We start from the raw sequence: 23829 nt of genomic DNA on the forward strand, positions 1-23829 counted from the left end.
ATCTTTCCATAACGCTTATAAACAGTGGCAGCTCCTCCGCTAAGGTGGAGTAACATCGCCCCACTGCTTTTTTGCAGTGAAACAAAGGGAAAATAAAATGATAAAAACTTGCGTTATTGTGGGGGCAGTGGAGGAGTGGTAGCACCCTCCTAAGTGCACAAAGAGGGCCGGCCAAAACAATCTTGCGCACTTCGCATGTTCTCCATGCAGGCTGCAGTACAGCCTGCATGGAGAACATGCCCAGGCTCCAAGTCAGCATCTGAGCGGCAAAACACGGTGCTCAGACCAATCACGATGCTGCTAGGCAGCGTTGTGATTGGCTGACTGGGAGCCTGGGTGTGCTTTCTGTTGACACCGAACAAATGAGGACTACGGAGGAGGAAGCAACGAGAATTTAAATATGTATTTTATTTTTTATACCTGGTTCCTCCACATCATACCTTTTACCGACCTTCCCTTCCCACTCCCCCCCCCCCCCCCCATGCCCCCCCTGTGTTTTTGTTGCTTGTCTGGGTTATTGACAATCTTATTTTGCACACAAGGAATTTAGTTGCCAGAGTGTTGTATATTCCTTTTTATTGCACATTTTTTACAATTGCACTCCTTAGTGGCTTTTCTGTTCACAGTCCTGAATAGTATGTTCCACGGATTTCTTTCATACTTTTCAGAGAATCCAGCTAGTTGAAAAAGACTTGAAGCCTGATTTAGAGTTTGGTGTACTGGATTACTCCGTCACAAACGTGGCAGATCTCCCATCGGCCGTATTAAGAGTCCATTGTATCCTGTGGCACTTGTAATATGGGAGCCGGGATAACCGTCACCGTTGTGATATAGTAACCCGTCCACAAAGATTTAAATCAGGCCCTTGGTACGTTCATGCCATCCATACAAAATCATGTGCGCGGACATAATATTTTAATTTGATTCAGAGAACCTCTGTGTCCTTGACTGGGCATAATCCTTGTTTTTGCAGTTCTTTTTAATCTAGCATACTTCTGAAAGGTCACCTTTTCATGAGAACCATGGGCTATCGAAATTATTCCTCCTTAGACCAATTTTCTGTAAATTTATCTTATGGATTTGAGGAGAACAAATGAAAACCCTTTTTGAATACAGTGTAAATATCTACGTGTTTTATAGATATGAAAGATTGTAATTTTAAAAATCACCAAAATAAAAAGGCAAAGAAATAATTAAAATTGACATTTATGATACTGTGAACGTGTGTAATTTTAAAATAAATGCATGTTTTTCCCTGTATTCCTTGCTGCAAGAAAAGTATAAGAAAACCTGTTTTTGTTGTCTACTTCGTCAGGAAGGGTGTTAATACATTTTTCTATTGGTAGAAAATGTCTCTTGGAAATGCTGTGTGCATAAATGAAGTTTCTGACTCTAATCATTTGTCTCTACACTGAACAGGGAATTGAAATGTGGTATTCCCATCACTGACGAAAATGAGAACCGACTAGGCGAGTCGGTCAATGCTGCTCAGCAGGCTATTACACAAGTGGTCATCTCTAGGATTCTGATGGCTGCTCCTGGGATGGGTACGTATAGGCAGAGTGTAGACATGATAACGCATAACCTATGAAATTCTGAATCTCAGCGTAGCAATATCTTAGTGGTGGACTGCATGTATGTGTACTTGCATGCATAGCTCCTCCATGAACATAGAGACACTGTATTTACACAATTTCCTTAATCGCTTGTATTTCAGATACCTGTAATATTTATGGGCGGGGTATCGGTCATAGGTCCTAATATGTGAGGGTTCTGTGGGTAATGGCCAGCAGTAGTGGTTGGCTGATGTTGACAGCGAAAGAACAAGAGCAAATTGAAATACTTGCAAACAAATTGTTAAAGCCGAAGTAGGGCCCTCTGTTTAAACTAGAGTGCCCGTTTAGTGATAAGCGTCTGGCTTAGCTTGGTCAAGAATTTTTGCAGTTTTGAAAATAGAGTTGTTGTAGAGCAGAAAAATGGAAATGCAAGTGCATATTGTATTAGCAAAAAAAAGTCTGATAAAGACGCACAAGTCAAATTGTTATTTTATAAAATTAAGCTCGCTTATAAACAAAAAAATATCTGAGTCTAGCTCCTTTTTAAAATAAAATAGACGGGTGGCCAGTTAGGAAGAAAGAAGTCTTCCACCTGTTTTTGCAGACCAGCGTGTATCAAGTCTGTACCAATGCAGTGTTAAAAACTTGGGAATGTTGAAAACAAAAAATGGTGCAAACTCCTATATTTCTAACTTCTATCTTATATACATGTCTAATTAACTTCATGAACTGTTGAAACGCAGTAACTGATTATATGTGTTTACCGGTATTTGCCAACTCTTGCCTTTTGGGGTAATCTTTTTATCACTGTGGCTGTTCTATACATCTGGGATTCTCCATTGTATCTCATGTTATGCACAAAACTGACTCAATTTTCCCGCGCGTCAGTATTAAGAAAACTTTTTGGGTTTGGGGCTTATTCTAAGTGCACTCGATTGTTAACATTTTGTAATTAATCCCTGATACACTTACTGTGTCACATTTAGTATTGTATGCCTTCCATGGCAGTTCTTCAATGGCTGTTGCATACATTGTGTTGTCATTATGCACTATGGGGCCAATTTATGTTGGGCTGGCGGCCTGACTGTCCGCCAGGTTGGCAGTAGTAATTACCTCCACCACCTTAGCACGTTACCGTCCACCATAATTAAAGACGACTACCGGTCCAGCTGCCTTTATGACGGGTCTTCTAAATGCAGCGCAAGTTTGGTGTGTCTTTCAGGGGACTGCACACCGGACTTTTTTATTTTCTCAGAAACAAACTCATTGGTGTAAGCTTTCCCTTGATGGAACCAGCAAGTGCACCACTTTCGAAAAGGTGATGGGCCTCCTGACTCACAAAAAGAGTGAGCAGACCACAGGTTTGAGGAACAAGGTACTCTTAACATGTTTTTCGCCAGTACCCTGTCCGCATAACTCCATATCTGGCCTTCTTACTTGTAAAAGTGGAAGGGGAAGAAATTGGTACAAGGCCATACTGTAAGAGTAATTATTGTTTTATTATTTTGTAGCCATCCCTCCGTTTATAATGAATACATTGGAAAAGAAAGCCTTTCTAAAGGTAAGTCCTCCTTGTTTCAACAGTATACGCTTGAATTCCATTTTACTGAGTGCTTAATAGGATCCCTAAAAGCAAGATTGGCATGGTTTAGCTGAAGGTTGTTGTCATATCTGCAATTATGTCATTTGTCTGTCTCTACAATACCCTTTGTACAAGACTGCTCATTGTAAAGAGGAGGAAGGAGCAGATTTGGCACACAACTGATTGTGCCTCCAGGAATTCTCATAAAGTGTCCTGCTACACTGTGCAAACAGCAGGCAAAACATGTGTACTTTAGAATGCAGGAAGCAGTTGTTATTTAAGAAAGTATTTTAGAATAACTTTTTTACAGAAACGTTTCTTAAGCATTAAGAACTTCAATTATGTTTGAAGAGTATCTTGGTAGGTTTTCTGCCAAATATGTGTTGGGTAGGAAAATAGTGAAGAATTAAAGTCATTTATGCCTACTTTACTGTTCAACATAATAAATTGTTTGATGCAAATGTTATTTGGGTTTAGAAGCTCTCAGAAACAAAGGGACCGATTCAGAAAGGTAAATGCACATGTGTATATTTACTCACGTGTAGATCTAATCCTACATCTAGTTTTAGTTCTCCCCACTTTGTGTTAATCACAATTTCCCTGTGAATATACTTAGGTGTAGACTTGCATGTCTCCATGTCCTTAAGTGAGAGGTCGGAGCCTCTGATAACAGAATGTACATGTGTAACTTTACTACTAGTAACTTTTCACCTATTGGTAGTGATCTCATTTACTAGCGTGGATATATCCCAATGAGAAAGTATAAGGACATTTATTGAAGTTCATTATTTAAAAAAAAAATATATATATATATATATATGTTTTCCTTCCTTGTGGGATTATTTCATTGTTTATAAAATTTGTTTTTGCAGGCACTCCAGAAACAGCAACTCCTTTGTTAGTGCTATCAGAATTTACATGTTTCTGCTTCAGAGAACCCTTTCTCCTTAAGAGAGTGTGCTCAGCACTGTTAGAAATGAAATACAACAGTATTCATAGAAATGCAAATGGACTACCACAATAGGAGTAGCGTTGAATAAAAACCAAATGTTGTTAATTATCTAAATACAAACAATTCCTTCAATTAGATTATATCATCGGAATAAATAATGGTGTCATAGAGCGCCTTACTGATGATTCTAGTAAAAAGACTACATTCCGATTTTGTGCCGAAAACTAACGTGTGATAGTGGCACCAAACTAGTTTAAAGAGAAGACTGCCCCTGAAAAATGTGGACTAGTCTAGCCATTCCATGTGCAGCTTCAGTGTAAAAAGATACTGTTTTACACTGTACAACCTCAGGGTTGGAGAATAAACTACAGGTTACATGATGCCTCTAAATGTGCTATAGAATATACTGTCTTGAGGTTAAGGTAATCTGATAGAGACCTTTAGTGCAGATCTCTGAAGAGAGCTATCCTCTGTCACAGGCTTATTCCCACATTTTGTCGACCCCATTTTTGGTGTGTAGGTATTTTCCCTCATGTTCAAGAAGACTTCTGGGTTCAAGCAATGTGGCTCCTGTCTGCGCAGTGTCATTGACAGACCCATACCTGGTTGGTCTCTGGTGTCTGGAACGCGACCACAACTCAGTCGTTCTCTGACTGCCGAGCCATGGCTCCGTCAGCTTTTAAGGAGCAGTTCCTAAAGCTGCTTGTGGCCTGGAGCTCGGCAATGCTTCGTTCTCCTCGGAGGTCTCATTTACGGCCCTGGACAAGAGGAAGGTCTGGGACTGCTCCGGGAGTCCTAACTCTATGTCCTCCCACTCAGTCATCGAGTCAGTGAGTTAAGAAGCACAAAAAACATAATTCAAACCGTGCTTCGACTTCTCCCTATCTGACGGCCAACACGACGGAGTAGTCTCAGCGTTATAGCCCTCGTTCCTCTGGGTCGTCGTAGCACATCCCTCGCCCAGCTCAAATAATATAATGAAGCCATGTGCCTCATATTTAGATGGCCTGAACCGATCGGTGTGCCTTCGGACCCCAGAGACTTAGAGGTGGCTCCATCAGGTTCCTCTCCGGCGACTCCAGCCCCGATCATCCCCCCCATGGATCCTGTGATGGATCCAGACCAACGCTGGTCATGCCATTGTGACCTTCCGTGGTGCTGGCCTCGACACAGACTCCGAACTCCGCTGGCCCCATTCTCATCCCCAACAACCCGGAGGCAGATCGGCATCTACCTGCGCAGGCAGAATTCTCAGGTCCTAGATCAGTTCCTCAGTCTTATTCTGAAGGGCTAGGAATGAAGGAAGATTGAGAGGGGTCGCTGGACCCTTTATAAGACCAACCTTATCAAGACATGGGCTGGTATGAGCAATTGGGTGAGACCAAGGGACTGGACAGCTCCAGATTCTGGCCTGCTTTCTACCCCTACCGTGGCTACGGAGGAGGGAACATCATATGCTGAGATTGGCCGAAGGACAGCTGAGGTCCAGAGCTTTCAGCTCCCTTCCGTGGCTATCAAGACGAATATCTTGATAGAGGTCCTGCAGCCAGGTGTCTCCTCCTCGGAACGTTTGCTGGCCTTCCACGAAGCCTTAACTGATGACCTACTGGTGACCTGTTCTAAGCGCAACACAGGGGCTCCAGTAAATTGGACAATCGCCTGCTATCATTGCCGTGCATTGGGAGACCCACATTTCCTCACCAACCACCCTAATCCAAGAGGTTGGTTGTCCATGCCTCTACATCCCACGGCGCATTCCCTTCCAAGAGGCTGTAGAGTTGGGGTAAGAAATATTTTTCTTCCACCAGTCTTGCATTGTGGTCGGTAAACACCACATGCCTATTAGGCCATTACTCCCACTCCCTGTGGTAAATGGTTACACAAGTGCTGCCACAGGTTCCTGAGAAGGTCTGGGCCATCCTCTCCCAAGCAGTATCAGACAGGAGAGATGTGGCAAAGTTAGCCATTTGTGGTCTCAGACGTCGCAGCGACCCCCCCATGGTGTCAATTGACGCTGGTGCCGGCATCCACGCCTCCTTCTTGTCAGGAGGTTGACAATTCTCTGAATTCCCCGGGTCGGGGGCCCATGGTGCAAGTGCCTTGTGTTGCCTCGCCTTCGGGTCAGTCTCCGGCTCCTCCACTTTTTTTGTCAAGTGGATGGCTTAGTCTCCAACCGTCTCCTACCGACGGTTTATTATCACCTAACCGGATGGCAACTGAAACTAGTGCTGCTTACGCACGTGCTATTCACAGAGTGGCTGCTATTCTTGGATTTCAGCCTCCTGTAGTCCCCCTGCTTTCTGATCCTTTAATGGATCTGCTCCATATGGAGCCTATTGAGGTGGAGCCTTTGCTGCCATTTGGCGGCTCTTTATTTGACATTTTGTTTGGCACATGGGCAAGGCCCTCTTCTGGTGACCCTGTTGATCGGGCTATTGCTCGTTGGCACCGTCCTACTCCAGGTGATCCATTCTGCCTGTCCTGTCGCCCTGCGGCTCAGGGAATTGTTGTTCAGTTGGCCTTTGACTCAAATGTAAATGTAAATTGATACTTGTATAGCGCACTACTCACCCGCAAGGGTCTCAAGGCGCTTGTACGAATACCGCTGTGGAACCCATCCTGGCTTTCCCTGTGAGGTGTCCACTCCTGGGCACCCCCAAGGTGGAGGCCAGGCATCCTTAGCGTTGTGGGGGCCGTTGTGGAGATTAAGCAAGCTATTGCCCAGAGTTGCAGAGTGGGACTCCATGATTGGAATAGGCACCGAGGCGAGAATTATCAGGTCCGTGGAATTTTGAGCCCAAGACCCGCCGAGGCGGGGGATTGAACCCTGGTCCCGGGCTAGACCTCTGCATCAGAGTCTGCCGCTCTAACCATTGAGCCACACTTCTCCATCATTGAGCCACACTTCTCCATTACATTACAGTCTTCATCCGCCTTGCCATTATTACCTCCCACTAGGGAGTCTAGGTGGCGGGACGCGTGTGTTCCCCAGCTTTTTGCCTCTACCAGTGCTAGTATCCGTGCATTGAATACTGCGTGTGTGTTCACGCCTGCATCCTCGACCCTTTGGGACTTGGTCGAGAAAGTTCTCCCTTCTGTTCCAGAAGAGCCGCGGTCACAGTTTCTTTGGCCTCTGCTTGATGACAGGGGAATGGTGCACTTTTCTCTCCGTTCTTCCCTTGATGCCACTGACTCTGTGGGACGAGCTCTTGCTCGATCTGTGGCTTTGCGCCGCCATGCATGGCTGCGCAACAGTCATTTCCCGGCACTTCTATTGATCCTGACTGTTTCCACTGTCGTGCCTGGTTCTCTCCTACCTGGCTTGTATGGGACCGTGGTTCCTCCCGGCCAAGGGGAGGATGTTATTCACTACCCTATCCGGTTTCTTTCTTCTCATCTGTATCTGCTCTGTCATGCACAAAGGATGCTTGCGGGCTCTTTCCTTCCCGCGGCATCCGTGGTCAATGGCCCAGTCTTCTTGTACCACCACCTCTATGTGGTGCCCGGCTGCCTGGTGCTCCTTTTGGGCTGTTGCCCTGTTCTTGTCTTGCGCATCTGAGCTGCTCACGCTGCCCTGCAGGAGGTCTTTCCTTTCTTCGTGTGGTTCCAACGTCCACAGGATGTGCTTAGGTGCCTTCCTGTATGCTTTGATATCTTCCATTGTCGCTCCTACTTTGACGCTAGGCTGTGTGCCATTGGCTCTTTCTCCGGTTGTAACAGACCACCTATGTCTTGGCGTGTCTTTTATTTTACTGCCAGCCTTCTGCCCATGGATTGGTCACCTGCCAATGTTGTCACATGTGTCTAGCTGATGCAGCTTGAACAGTGCTTCTTCCGCTATTCTACATACTGGGCCGGTATACGCTATCAATCATACTGGCTGCTATCTCTCTGGGTTTTGCTTACAAGCGACACATTGCATCTGGTTGATCTCTCAAACCCTAGGTCCAGCTCCACTTTTGGCGGTGTCAAGAGATGCCTTTTAACTCCAGCATATCTAGTATGTGTTTACTTGTTCCATACCGGCACTTGCTGAGCAGGAGTCAGCCTCTTGCCTCCATTGCCCCATGTATCTTTACAGGTGTAGGTTCAACAGTGTGTTTTCCACTGTTTTACCTAGTTGACCGGTAGATGCTTTTTGCTTTCTGTCGATTCCTCGGATCTTGCAGATCCCTCAGGCCCTAGGCTTGGTTCATCTTCCCCTTTTGAAGTTGTGCTCTCTTGCTCCGGCTTGGGCATTCTAGCTCTGGGCTTTCCTTCTATCAACTGGCCAAAGTACAGCGTGGTCCACTAAATCGAAGGCGCTGCTAAGATCAACAAAGCATAAAAAAAGCCATTCTTGTTTAGCACATGTATATTTTCCAATTAAAAGCTATAAGTTAATGCACTGTTCAATCGTGCCCAGCCCCTTTCTAAAACCATATTGAGCCTGTGTCAGTATCCCATTTTCCGCAACCCACTCTTCCAGTCTTACTAGTAAAACCCTGCTCATGACCTTTACTGAAGAGTCTAATAGGGAAATCGGCCGGTAATTCTTTGCTTATTTATTCCCCTTTTTATAAATGGGTATAATAACTGATTCGCCCCAGGTGGTGGGAGCTCCCTGTGTTACTACAGCGTTAAAAACTCTTGTGAGTTTTGGGTCCCACAGTTCCGGCACATTTTTATAAACAATGATGGGTACAACATCCGGGACTGGTTCTTTTCCCCCTTTGCTGCTTCTAATACCTAGCTCAACCTCATCAAGGGTGATATTTAGGGAAATAGCGGGCCATTTACTTGAGTTAGTGAGGTCCTCAGTAATGTAATCACATGGGTTAATAATGCCAGAGAAATGTGCCACCCATTCCTCACAGCTAACGTGGCACAGAAGTTCCGGGAAAGATTCATTTTTAAGAAATGTCGAATTAACAGTTTCCCAGAACAACTTATTATTAGATGAATCAGGAGACAAAGCAAGGCTATTTCATTCTTGGAGTTCCCTCTGCCTCCGTTTTAAGTTTACTTTATATTCCAATCTTAGTTTTTGTACTAGCGCCTTATCCCTGGGTCTACTGGAGAGTGCTAGTTTCATCTGGTTCAGTGAGTTGGTACAATAGTGATTGAACCAACCCCTGATCTGCATGTGTTTCCTGCATTGTGGTGCAGTAAATAATTTATAAATGATATCATTAATTTTACAAAAATGTGTTAATATCTTAGCTGGTTCAACCTCAATTTCTAGACTATCATAGATCTCATTACCACATTCTAGAACAATATTTTTTAAAATGTTAAAGGAGTTAGTACCGTTACACCTGATTCTAGTGCTGTTTGATCTACACGGGGCAATATTACCAATAACAGTTTGTTGTGCTACAGATGTATTCCCCCACACAAGTATTGGCATGATAATACAATTGTGGTCACTCAGGAACAATTCATCAATCCATGGGGTAGAACATAAGTTTACAATATTAGCAGATACTATTACATGATCAATAGTGCTATTTGCATTTCTTCCGGTGAAGGTTGGTATCTCCCTCCCACCCCCATCCTGTGCACATTGCATAATATCAAGGCCATATTTTACCAAGACTGTGTTTAGGATATCTCCATAGGTGTTATGTGGGAAATGTATACAGTCATCCCCTTCATCGCTACTAAACCCACAGACTTTAGTCATAGACAGAGTACAAATTGGGGTGTTAAAATCTCCGACCTATACAATAGAAAAATTTGTATTTTCTGCTGTGACCAGGTTACCTACATCCATCTCTAATTCAGTGACTACATTATGACGAGTAGAATCAAATATATTATTATAGAAATTAATCAATAAAACATCCCAGCCATCTTTATGGTGTAACCACAGTATCTGCGAGTGGCACCCTACATGTGTAACCGTTTTAACTCTCAAGGGCAAATTATTTTTCAGAAGGATTAACAACCCGACCTTCTCTCTGCCAGATGTAGAGGGGGTTGCTGTTAAATCATAAGATATAAACCCTTCAAAATAAACATGATCGATACTCCAAGTTTCAAATTATGTCATGTTTATTGACAAAATCCACCCAGCCTAACATATCCTTTTTACTTGCCAATCCGGCTATATTCCAGTTGACAATAGTATAGCCGCTGGCTGAGGGGTTTCCTGTACTTTCAGTGGGTTGATCATTCATTCTACTGCTGGCCTCTCCCCTACCAGTACGGGCTAGCAATACGGGTGGTTTTGTAACCTTTTCCGTTGGTTGCCCTTTATTTACATCTGGGTGAGCCCCTACATTGACATTTATCTTCTTCCTTAATTAATGTAGGGCAGGCAGGTTTATATCCCTAGATGGATACTTGGGCATAATTAAATTAGGCAAGTCCATATTTAGCACACTATCTACAGCTAGCCCTACGCCGGTCAAACCGGTTCCTTCAAATACCCCCCCCCCCGCCCAAACGGGTTGTCATGTATTCCTATAGGTTCTGAATCGATCCCCCTATTCCTGACCCTATTCTGGTTAAACTAACTATCAAGTTAACTAACAGTCAGCCCATGAGGCAAGAACAGCCCCCATGATGCAGATACCGTTATCTGACGCAGTCACACTACAGCACAGGAACGTGTTATCTGATTAGGTCATAACGCTTGAGATCTAATTAGACAAGCGACATTCCTCCAGCCCCTGATAAGGCATACGACGTTCTCATAACAAATCAAACCTATGACAACCTGGAAAATCCGTGCGGCCATTGTTTTGATTTCACAGAGAACTTCAGTAAAAGAATGTGCTAACGAGCAAGTCGTATGACATCTTTATTGACGTATCTATGTCCATCCTTACGTCAATCTCGGCACCTTTAAGGTATAAATATTGCCGATCTTGCCCTATGCAAACACACGCGTGGTGACAAGACGGAGCAGCCATACTTGCCGAAGCCGAGAGCAGAAGCAGACCCCGCTGGCGCAGCCCCGCCTTCCTGACGCGCTGAGAGACGCGCTGCTATCTCAAGCCGAGAGACCCAGCACCGGCGTTTCTGGGCAGCCCTCGCAGGCAGCCTGGAATATCGAGAGCAGAGAAAGAGACACCATTCCTCATTCATCCTAACTTCCAGGTACAGAACTGAATAACCCCTCACAGAGAATTCTTTAGTTATTCACTTGGCAAAAACAAACTTAACTTAAACTGTAACTTTCTATTCCCGCCCGTGCATTAGACTTAGGTCAGGTACACGGGGTAGGCGTATTTAGAAACACCAGTTGAGTACGTTTAGTCAAATGTATATGTGTATGTAAATATATTTTAATCATTTTAAACATCATATGGCTCAGAAACCATATCAATGTTTTTACAGTATTATTTTATACTATTGCTTTTAATGTATGCACTTTACTTAACTATAAGTATTGCAATAATATCGATCCATTTCTCTTGTACGAGAAAAGAGACTGATCAATAAATAACATCTTTTTATTGAACACGCCCGTCTCTTCCTTTTCTCTACAATCTGATGAGACTAAGAATGCACGTACTGACTGAGTAAAATAATTGCCTTGTGCTCACACAACTCTCGAGATTGACTCTTGATTAGGGGAGAGCAAAGTTGTCATGTTCTATGGTTGTCAGAAACTAAATCCCTTCTTGTCTAATCAGGGGAGTTAATTCTTTCCTGAACATTCGAGAAAGTTTCTAGCGAACTCTGAGCTACGCTGGCAAACCCAAAAATTAAGTCTAGTATCGACAGTAGTAGACCTAGTTAACGTCTGGTCTAGGCCTTTACTGCTGTAGGTATTATTCCAATGCGCAGAGCCTATTGGGAAAATAGGAGCTACACTACAGGGTAGCCCTACGCATGTCAACCCAGTTCCTTCAAATCACTCCCACCCAACAGGTAGATGGGCACTGCCCTGTCAATCGTTTACATCAAGTGTGCGAAGTGGTAAAAACCTATTAAATGTAGGTAATCCATAATACGACTGAGGTAACACTGCTGGTTTAATTCTACGTAGCTCCTTGTCCCCTCCCATATCAGGTGAAGACCTTAGATGTCTATAGAAGAAGCCTAGAGGCAAAAGTGATACTTTCGAATCATTATGTGGGAGTGCGACTGCTCTTTCCAGGTAGGTCCTGGCCCAATTGTGGTTCCTAAAATTAATGATTACGCAGTCACCATGCAATGATTTTCTTAAGGGCCCGATCCAGTTTACCCTTCTAGTCAAGAGTATCTGCTCAGCACGATCCACAGGGCCATACAAATAGCCAAACTAGACGCTCTAAAAAAGGCTCTTCATGTGATTCGACCATCTCAAGCAATCCATGGCTTTATAGCTTAGAAAGCAGTTCTAGACTTGGATGCCAACATGGACACGTTCACTCTCACCTTTCCCTACTCGAGTGTCAAGTCAATTCTGAGCAAACATCCTTCATTAATCTCGAGGAAGGCTGACTTGACAATAGTATATGCCATTCCTTACACCAGTCCAATTATAATCATATGAGAAAATAAGATGACAGCAATACCTTAAAGCAGGGAGTCCAGGCACAGCGTCCTTTAGAGGGCCCTTCTAATCAGTGAGTATTGGCGCTAATTGTGCTTCAACACCTTCAAGCATGCTCTTCAGATTCTGTGATTATAGAAAAGAGTCCATCTTTCACCTGCTAGGCTGCTTTAATTTCAAATTGTTTTTTATTGATTTCTTCAAAAAGAATGGTATAAAATGATACAAAATGATACAAATGAAATCACAGTGATAACAACTAAATAACAATAATACTGACATATGTATGATAAAAGCAAGGAAAATTACAAAAGATGAAAAAAATAAGAAATAGCAGTAGGAAATGCAGTTATGTTAGAGAGGTACAGGTGGATTATGAATATCCCCTTCTACATGTGATCTGTGGTACATTACGGGCTTACAATATAGGACATAGCAAAATCACTATGATACGTTATAGGAAAACAATCCTATAAAATACGATCTTTAGCAATGGTGGGGCAGGTAGGAGAACTCCTTTTAGGGAACGATGACTGGTTAAGGCATTCATGTGATGGAATGTAGTGACATGGGTTTCACAGTGGGTCAAATGTAAAGGAGAAGGCATCGAGGTACCTCCATAGTTTCCTGTGGAGTGCGCAGGGAGAGGAGTGAAGGGAGATATAGTCAGCCCGTCTAAGCAAGGCCAACCATTCTTGCCACGTTCTGAAGAAGACTTCCTTGGAGTTCTTCCACTTATTAAGTACTATTTTGCAGGCCAATGTAAGCATAAGGTCTAGCAAATAGCGGTCATTCACATCTGGAAGCATTGAGTCCAGAAAGCCCAGTAGGATATAAGAAAATTCCCTTGGGGCGTTGATGTTAAATGTTTTGTTTATACACTCATATATTTTGTCCCAATACGTTTGTACGGTGGGGCATTGGAAGAGCATGTGGGCATGGTCGCCAACCAGTGTATTACAATTCCAGCAGGTAGGGCTCGGACTGAGTTTAAGTTTAAAAATCCTTTCAGGGGTCCTGTATGTCCTGTTTATTATCATTAGCTTTGTTTGAGATAATACTGGTGACATTTTATTTGAGATGAGAGTTATATGTATCTTGTCCCAGAATTTTGAATGGCACGTCGCAATTTATTGAAATCTGTGTTTCTGTTCAACGGGCCTATACTTGTTACGAAGCATTGGATTTCTGCATGACCACTATCGTTCCCATATATTTGGCACGCTTTGGTAAATTCTTCAATATAATCATTACAGCCATTCAGCAGTGAAGGACATGAACATTTTGATTATTATTGTTGCGTCAGGAGTGGACAGCCATTTTACACATCTATTTATTTTATTTTGGGTCTCTTTATGTACACTTTTAATATTTTGAGTCCTCATGGCTTACAAGATTTTTATTCTGTTCTTATTCTCTTTTCTGATTTACTGTGATTAATTGTATTGATTTTAATTAATTGATACAATAAAAAAAATACTAAAGCTAGCCAATTGTAGTTTTGTAGTTGAATATTTCAGGTTTTTTTTAACCATAGGTTGGGGGTTTACAGATCATATACAACATTAAAGAGATTCCTGTGCCCCGCAATCTTTTTTTAGCTGTAATACACTGCCCGAGCACACACTCAGCTTGATCAAACAAGTCAAATATTATGACACATTATTTGTATTCATTCTTTGTTTTTAATTTTCTTCCTCTTTTGCCCTGCCAGCCAGCACGAGTTTCTTTGCTTGGGCTGGAAAATAACATAAATATAGTTGATGTGCAAACACTGCACAGCCACAGCATGTGTTTGTATTAGTGGAAACCAAAACCTTCCTTATAAGTGTAGTTTAACTAGTGCATTGTGAATAACATCATTACAACAATTCCTAGCCATATTAATCAGATCATGATCCAATTGCAATTCACTCTGTCCTAGGACTTAAGGAGGAACGTGGTGCAGTGAAAGCAGATCCAATCTTTACCAGTGTTAAAGGGTGATTATTATCCCCTCCAAAATAGATCAAGCCAACCATCCTTATGCCGTGGGCCCATGGACTATATTCCAATTACTATTAATATATTTTCAAGACACTTACCTGTATTCCTGGAACATTTCTTGTTAATATCTACATAATGACATGATTAGCTAAACATCCGTATCTCACTACATAAAGTGCCAACACATTCCATCCCAGTCGCAGATCATTTTATCATAGTGTAGATGCTATCCTACCTCTAAGCTGGTTCTACTTCTGTCCCGGCGAAAACGTCTGTGTGTCCATGATAACACAATAAAATCCCACTATTAGAGACTTCAATGTATATTCATACAATATATCCATATATAATCTATGTGAATCAAAAACAAAAAATCCTCACCGTAAAATCTTATGTCTCAACTTGTGTAGCATCTCATTTACGCGTGTCCTACATATATCAATACCAATTATATCATAGTTCCTTTAGGTGACCTGTGTATCTGCCATCTATAACAATAACAAACAAACGATATCAATTTCATGTGGTCAAGAACATGTAAACATCTAACTTCCATGCGTCCCACTTTTCAATATCAAAAGTCTTAAATCCAGCAGTTTTTACCTAAGAGGACACAACTACTCTTTTAGCTATGCTCTGCAATTCCTGTGCTCATGTCTGCGCACAGCTGAAGGCATGGTTTAGCCACAGGTTCTGGTCTCCCGCTGCGCTCAACTTGTGACTGTGTGCAGTTGGAGTGGCCAGCTGGACCGGGCATCTGGCCAGCCCTTGCACCCAACTCCATACAGTTGGCCTACACCTGCCATGAGCTTTGACGCTCTGGTCTCCTCCCTCCTTTGCCAGCCTTCACTGTACACAGTCTTTGTCCAAGCCGCTCGCAGTTGGCCACAGGCCATCTCCTGTGGAACTCTCTGTGGGCTGCTTACACCCGGAGAGCATGGCCTTTGGCCATATGCTGCAGCGGTAGGACACAGGTCCTGGCCTCTGTCAAGACCATGCACCCAACATTTCATCGGTGGACAACCTCACTGTGCAAGGCTTAGCCTCTGGACCCAACTCTTCAAAGGTGGCTGACACTCACAGTGCATGGCAAACCGATATAAGCATCACAAGTTCGTTTTTTGTCAAAAATCTAGAAACTAAGGGGGGATGTAGGCATCCTGGTGCAATGCATGCCTCTTACTGGCCTCTTTCCGCCAAATGCTTTTCAGGCCCCCTGGACCAAGGGCCATAACTTCCCATCCAGCAGTCGATGGGAGTTCCATTAACTTAACTGGACAACATCCTTTTCATAACTTGAGGTTTTGCAGTAGATGTCCGCTATGGCATAGTGTTTGGCATCCTTACGTCCTCCTTGGTTGTGGTACCAAAATATCAACTTTAAAATATAAACCTGCAACATTATAAAAGCCATGATATTGAATTGTACAATGTTCTCATGGTAAGTGGATAATAATAATAATCCACATTTGTAAAGCGCACAATCACCCGTTAGGGTCTCTATGACTTGCAAATCTATGAGACAGCTAGCCCACACTTTAGTCTGCCAAAATGGGAAAAGCTTGTTGGTAGCCATATTCAGTGGGGTGTAGCAGACAAAAACTGTATAGAGCATTTTGGAAGCATTAATAGTCATTGAATTTTGATCAGGGCACTGTCTGCATTTTTATTCCATGGGTCAGATGGCAGTGAAACCTCCATCTCCAAATATTTTCTAGTGACCCCTGGAAAACCTAAGAAGGTGTGACTAGCATGAAGTGCTGAAGCCCACCTTACCCATAATTTCCTGGAAATGTCTGATATTGAGTAGAAACAATATTCCCAAATCAATGCTACTGTTCACATTTACAGCCAAGTGCAAAAATCCTATCATTAAGCATTCTGCACTCCCCTTGTTAAATTGGTACCCCATTTGTGTGCATGGCCAAACATATTTCAGAGGAACAGGTTCAGAACTAGAGACCCTGGAGAATCTAAGGTGTGTGATTTCGTGCTTTGCCTAGTCATTCTTCTCCTGTGAGGAAATGGGGTGTATTATATAGTGTGGTTTTGCACCCTCACTGGGTAATACACTTGCCAACCCCTTTAGGACCATTTGGTTTCATTTGTTCAACCTTTTTTCTCAACCCCGGGTAACTGGCTCTGAGCAGTCAGGCTTACACAAAGGAACAGGTGTATAGCCTTTTAAACAGCACCAAAAGAATTGAGGAAGAAATATACGCTAAACTAAAAAAATTCAACATCAATTTGCAAAAATAGATTATTTTTTATGTTAATTTAGACACCAAAATTAAAAAGATTCACTGGACGGTTTCGAAGATGCATATTTCATATTTCACAAGGTATAGTAAATCAACACTTTTTACTTAATCACAGACAAGCAGAGGCACATTGGGAATTTGACATTTCGATACGTTTTCAAGGAAAGCTTTGGTAAGTATCAATGCTGTTACTCAGAGTTACTTCAGACAACCAACTCCGACTGAGGACATTTTTCAACGAAAGCTTTGGTAAGTATCAATGTGGTTACTTACAGTTACTTGAGGTGACCAACACAGACTCTGACAGGGAGGCATCCAGGGGGCCAGAAAGGTGCACAAAAACAGTTCTGTAGTCAAGAAAAGCAGTCTTCAGTTCAGTTTCACCGTCTGTAGCTCCTTGCCCGTTTACTTCTGTGGAGTGGTCCTGATGTAAGAGTTACAGGATGCTGGGGATGCCCAAGGATGCTGAAGATGCCAATATCAGTCTACAGTGGTTTTCCTAGGGCTACTCCTCGGTCCACAGGCTTTGTGAGGCGATCCTGGCCACAGAGGTCGACGGCCCTCGAAGTCTTCTCGAGCTGGTCACAATTGGACTACGAATCACCTGGTAGAGCGGTTTCTTAACTTTTATTCTTTTAATGGCAAATTGCCCTCTTGGTGACCTAGCTGCACTCAGACATCTCTCCTGAGTTCAGAAGACTCGGGGGCAACTTTTGAGCTTTGGGTCTTAGTCCCTTAGGCTGCATGGCGGCAAGGAGTGGTAATGGGGGAATCTTGGCTACCAACTTGCTCCAGCAGGCTTTTTCAGCTTTTGTGGCCACATCGGTGCCACCTCTCTTCGCCAGATGTTATGTTATGTTATGTTATGTTAATAACTTTTATTTGGCGCACCGCTGCCCCAGCTAAGGGGCGTCCCGGCGCCTGATCAGAACCACAACACAACAGATCAAAGCTGAGAGGAAAAAGATCAGTTAACAGAAGCGAACAGGTAAGTTTTAATGGCGCGTCTAAAAAGAATAAGACTATCCAGGGCACGAATGTGTACAGGGAGGGAGTTCCATAGATCAGCCGCCAAAACACGAAAAGAGCGCCCTCCCATCCTACTCAGTCTGAACCTAGGCTTAATCGCCAGATGATGAGATTCCGACCTGAGGGACCGTGTGGGGAGGTACGAAGAGATGAGGCCCGCAAGAGCAGGAGGAGAGGAAAGCTTCAGAATCTTAAATGTCAGACAGAGAGCTTTAAATTTGAATCTCTGTCTAACCGGAAGCCAATGAAGGGAGGTCAGGACCGAGGAGACAGAACAACGTCTCGGGAGGCCCACGATGGCGCGTGCAGCAGCATTCTGCACAATCTGAAGCCTAGAAGCCTCAGCCTGGTTCACTCCAAGTAACAGAGCACTCCCGTAGTCCAAACGCGACAAGATGGAGGCCTGGACCACCAGTTGCCGCGTGGGGGGGTCGAAGAACTTAAGGACAGGTCGCAGTCCTCGCAGTATACCAAAACAGGTAGCTGCTGTCTTCTTTGTGTGACTGGCGAAAGAAAGATGGGAATCCAGCCAGACCCCCAGATTTTTAACTTCGGCAACTGGAATGGGGGACGCCCCCAATTCGGGAGGCCACCACTGGTCTCCCCAGAGTTCCGCCTGCTTCCCTAAAATCAGGACCTCGGTTTTTTTAGCGTTAAGCTGTAAGCAGTTGCTACGCATCCACTTAGCCACAGCTATAAGTCCTGCCCGGAATCTGGGAGCATTCACCTCAGGGTCCCCGCTAAGTGTCACCGCAAGCTGCGTGTCGTCGGCGTACGATGTCATGGTAAGGCCACATTCCCTGACGACAGCAGCCAGCGGTTTCACATACAGATTGAACAGTGTAGGGCTTAAAGCGGAGCCCTGAGGGACTCCCAGACCCAGAGAGTGGAACGAGGACTGGCCTGGTGGAATGGCTACTTTAAAAAACCGGTCCGAGAGGAAGGAGCGGAACCACTCAAGGGCCTTCCCACCAATACCCACCTCCTCCAGACGCCGCAACAAAATGTCATGAGACACCGTGTCGAATGCGGCGCTCAGATCTAACAATAGGAGCGCCGCAGTCTGCCCTGCATCCAGCACTGACCGCAAATGCTCGGTCATAAAGAGATACTTGGTGCAGCAGGTCAGTCCTTCCTTAGTCCTTTTTCCAGTCCAATAAGATCAGAGATCTGGTGGCCACGGGTGTCATTTTTATGCCCAGAAAATGCCCTCAGGGAGGCTGTGGTCTCCATGTTCCCTTCCTCCTGATAACTTTCTGTGGCGTGTGACATCTAGTTATCCCAGAAGTATCTATTATGCCCGCACTCAAGATGGCAGAACCTCTCTCTTAGCATGCATACCTCTCTAGCCCAACCCAAAGTTGTGGCTACCACAGGGGCTATCTACACGCCCATTAAAAACATTTTTGACAACTGGCTTCCCCTCTCTGTACCTAGTGTCAGCCTGTCTTCCTAAACCGTAGAGCAGCCCTCTCCCAAGTGTTTGCCATTTGCCCTTCAAATTTAGCTTCTCCTTTGAAGTTTGCATTTTGGACCAACATCCATGTGGCATCCTACCAGGGAGAGGTAACTCCTCTTCCCCAAGGATGTTTCTATTGTGTTCTTTCTTGGGAGTCGTTTTCTCGTTTCCCCAGGAGGGCAGAAAGCTGTCTCAGGGACAGACTTCATATTCAACCGTAACCAGGCACAGAAGACTTACAGCAACAAAGTGATAACTTTGTAAAAGTTGCACGCTGCAACAAGTTGCATTAATTTCGACTTGGGCAACAAATTGGCCTTAATGTAACCAGCTGTTTGATACCTTATAGTGCCAAGTTTAGTAGTCCCAGTCAGTACCAAGTTTAGTAGTCCCAGTCAGAAGTTAGCAGAGCTGCTTTTGCAGACTGTAACTCTGGACTCAACAATGGCGCTACGAGCCTTTTTCACAGTAAAAATGAAAGTGCAGGTTTTTACTGTTGGTGCATGTAAAATTTCACGTTTCACTTTCTAATATACAGCACCCCGCCTCAGGATTCCAGAGGCTTGCATTACAGTTGATTTACATATATTAAAGAAGGAAGGATTGGGCTTTACCTTCGCGCAAGGTAGCAGTTTAAAAACTACTGTGGGACACCCTCTAAGCAACCCTAAGAGGAGTCCTTATAGAAATCAAAACCAAAATAAACAAAGCTAATATTGCTAGTCTACTATTGCTAGAACAAGAAATGAAGTAATTGGAATTATAACACTCCAACTCTCTGGACAGCATCACTTTATCCCAACTTACACAAAAGAAATACAAGTATAATAAAATCCTGAGAGACAGAGCAGGTGTATGGATAAATAAATGTGAAGTCCTCAAACTTTGCGAAGCTAACAAAGCAGGCAAGATGCATGTCTCATACCTCAAGCACAAACAAAACCAAAACAGAGTCACATCAACTAAAGATGCCAAAACACCTAATCTATACCAACCCAGAGAAGATACTAGACACTTTCAGGAGCTTTTATGAAGCTGTATCGCAATGGCCAATCCTTTTACTCACTTAAATGCAAGAACTACCTACAGAAATTTAGAATTCTACAGATCTCAGAAACTGACAAAATTGATCTCCGAAGGCCGCTAACCATCTCGGAGGTGGCCAAGGCTATTAAAATGCTAAAAGAAAACAAATCCCCAGCACGAACAACCTTACAGCCAAGTTTTGCCAATCCTTCTCCAACCTTTTAGAACCAACCATGCTCTCCCTATTCAACCACATATCCAAATCCGGCACTGTTGAGGATATAGTTGCTGAAGCCAACATAATTGTGATTCTAAAGAACAGGAAGGACCCAACTCTGTCTAAAAACGACAGGCCGATCTCCTTGATAAATCTAGACTGCAAAATGTATACAAAGATTCTAGCAGCACGACTTAATGTATATCTTCCCCAACTGCTAAGCAACTCCCAAGTTGGTTTCCTTAAGAACCCCATGTCAAATGACTACAAACACCTCTTATGCCATGCCATTGACCGAGTGAGAAAATCAGCCTCACCCTCTGTCGCAATAACACTAGACGCTGAAAAGGCGTTTTACAGAGTAGCTTGGCCCTTCTTAGAGCACTGCTTGGAAGCCTTTAACCTGGGGAACTCTTTCATAAAAATGGTCATGGCACTTTACAAAAACCCAACCGCACATATCTTGATTAATGGCTCCTTGTCACACTCACTCAGCCTACAACAAGGTATGAGGCAAGGCTGCCCTCTCTCCCTATCCTTATTTCTTCTATCACTAGAACCCCTTTTATTAGATATAAACAAAACGCCAGCGATCTCCGGAGTTGGGTTCAATGATATAAAAATAAAATTAGCCGCCTATGCGGATGATATTTTGGTAGTCCCAGAAAACACTGGTCCCTCCATACAAGCTCTCGTTTCCACAATAGCACTGTACTCTGAATTCTCGGGGTACAAACTGAACAGTGACAATTCGCAGGTGAAACCCCTAAACATTCATTGTACAAAAGAGGTACTAGGCTCATCAGGCTTATCTTGGCAGACCAACTACATAAAATATTTTGGCATAGAATTCGGATCTGACCTGATAGACACCATCAAACATAACAAAAGCATTACCTTCCAGAAAATAAAATTTCATTACTTGGTGGGGAAGAATTGAAACCATACAAATGATGATCACTCCTATAATCAATGACCTCATCAGCATGCTTCCTTTACTTTTATCAGAAGAGTTTCACCACAAACTTGACAAACAGATCTCTAGCTTTATATGGCAAGGTTAAAAAAGCTAGAATTGCTATGAAAAAACTCGGACCACACAAATCACTAGGTAGAGTTAATTTGACCAACTTCAGAGATTTTCAAACTGCCATTTTGGCCAAACAAGGTTTATACTGGATTCACCCCCCTAGTAACTATACTCCAATGTGGCTAGAAGTAGAACATGCATTCGTAAGCAACCTACACCCACTAACCTTGTTAACTACCAGCACAAAGCACCTTGAGAAATCCAGATATGTATACCACAACCCAAAAATCTCACTTCTGAAGATTGACAAGAAACTACCCTCTGATATAAAGCTTTCTAACTTGGCCTCACTCTGTAACAACCCTCACCTTAAATACAATGGCAATACTATGCATTACCAATCTTGGATAGACAAGGGTATCTACTTCTCATACCAAATTGGCTCTCCTTCCCAACCACTAACCTTCTCCGAACTCTAGAAAGCATTCCACCTAGAAGGTTTGGAATTCTCCAACTTCCTAAAAATCAAATCTGCTATCTCGAAAACTAAGTGCCACGGTGTCTGTCCCGTTCTGCCAGAATTTATAGCGATTCTTAAAAAATCTGGCCATCAAGTATCCCACCTATATAACCCTCTTCGCCCAAGACAACGCAATTAAACAAAAAGATAACATTCTTCTGTAAAGACCACTCTGCCAAGCCCATAACAGACTCAGATTAGTCCAATATCTGGAAATCAGTCACATCTCAGAAAATCTCACCTGTACTCTCTCAATCTAAATTTCGGCTCATTCATAAAATATTCTGGTCCCCATCCCGACTACACTCATTAAAAATTCTAGATGACCCCACTCGCTGGATCTGTAAAGAAGTAGGGGACATTGCCCACCTCATCTTCTACTGCAAATCCCTCTCACAGTTCTAGAATAAGGTCTTCTCTTTTTTTATCGGATGTCTTCAACTACCACCCTAAGAAGGAACTTGCCTTCCTCATTAAGGGCTTTCTCGACACTAATCTAGATGCTCATTTAACCGAGCTCTACTAGACTTGCCTATAAAATCTGCAGCCAAAATCGTTCTTCCCAACTGGAAAAATACGCACAAAGCCTCCATGAACAACTAGATCAATTGGATCACCCACATTAGGGGCCCAGACAATGTCTCACTCCAAAATTCTCCATGGAAATCACCCTCTAAACCCATCTGGGATAGGCTGGACAAGTACTTCGCTACCAGAAAGCCTCAGTTGAACCCCCCTTTTCACAGGCCTCTCTTTTTATTAAATCCCCTTGACCATCACTTGGGATCAAGCCAAGTCTATTACCATTGATGTCTCTCATCTCATACATTCCTCCTACAATTACCACATGATGGCGCCTGTCGAATCAAAACTTATGAGTCTCCCTAGAACAAAGGTGTCCTCAACCTATTGGGGGACTGAGACCACTTTACGCACATAGTACATAAAGTATGCACAGACCAGAGGTTACAACATACACATCCTATTCGATGATGCACCGTTTACTCCAGACTACAATACACAAAATATCGTACTCTTACCATTGGTATCCCCATCGATTCTCCAGCAACTGGCTTCCACATCACATAAATCCCAACATATATTCATTTACCTGGGTACGTGTGAGAAACACTAACCCCTCCCGTCATTCCCTCCACCATGATAATGATTCCACCAATCTGACTCTGTCTAACTCAATATCTAAGGTTTATATGCAATGGTCTTCGCTCACTCCATATATCTCTTATGTATGCTTTTTATATGATTTTTGATTATGTATGGATGAGTTCTGATATGCTTTGTTCATGTTTTACTTCTATAAAATCAATAAAAGTTTGGAAATAAAAAAGCTACTTTTCAGTCTCCAGTGCCAGACTGAGAGCAATGTTTTATCTTTTTCACACCCTGTGTGGCACAACGAGTGCTGCAGACCATGGGATGACCCTCTAACTTACAGGCCCCAGGTGCCATATACTAAGTAGAAGTAAGTTAGCTTATGCCAATCACATATAAACCAACCGAACATACATATTTTAGAGTCAGGGCAGGCTACAGTGCACTCTGAATCGACAAACCAGCAGTACTAGTCCACAATTTTGGGGAAGACCATACTTCTCCCATGAGTCTTACCATAATTCCCTACATGTACCAGCGATGAAAGAACTAAATTTGATACCAATTGCTAATATCCTGCCAGCTTGTATTCTTACTTTTCTTCCATGAAAATGGTACAACAAATTTA

The 23829-nt window shown here is 43.3% G+C and overlaps 1 protein-coding gene across 2 annotated transcripts in view; it reads left to right on the forward strand.

The window, feature by feature from the left end:
* Positions 1–23829, forward strand: part of SFXN1 (sideroflexin 1) — a 219478-nt gene that overhangs the window by 140903 nt on the left and 54746 nt on the right. For both annotated transcript variants that reach the window (XM_078653032.1, XM_078653033.1), the window contains exons 8-9: positions 1420–1547; positions 3068–3117. In XM_078653032.1, the coding sequence (XP_078509158.1) occupies positions 1420–1547; positions 3068–3117 (178 nt within the window). The remainder of the gene's footprint in view (positions 1–1419; positions 1548–3067; positions 3118–23829) is intronic.

This window comes from Lissotriton helveticus, chromosome 7 (assembly GCF_964261635.1).
Source record: "Lissotriton helveticus chromosome 7, aLisHel1.1, whole genome shotgun sequence".
Lineage (NCBI taxonomy): Eukaryota > Metazoa > Chordata > Amphibia > Caudata > Salamandridae > Lissotriton > Lissotriton helveticus.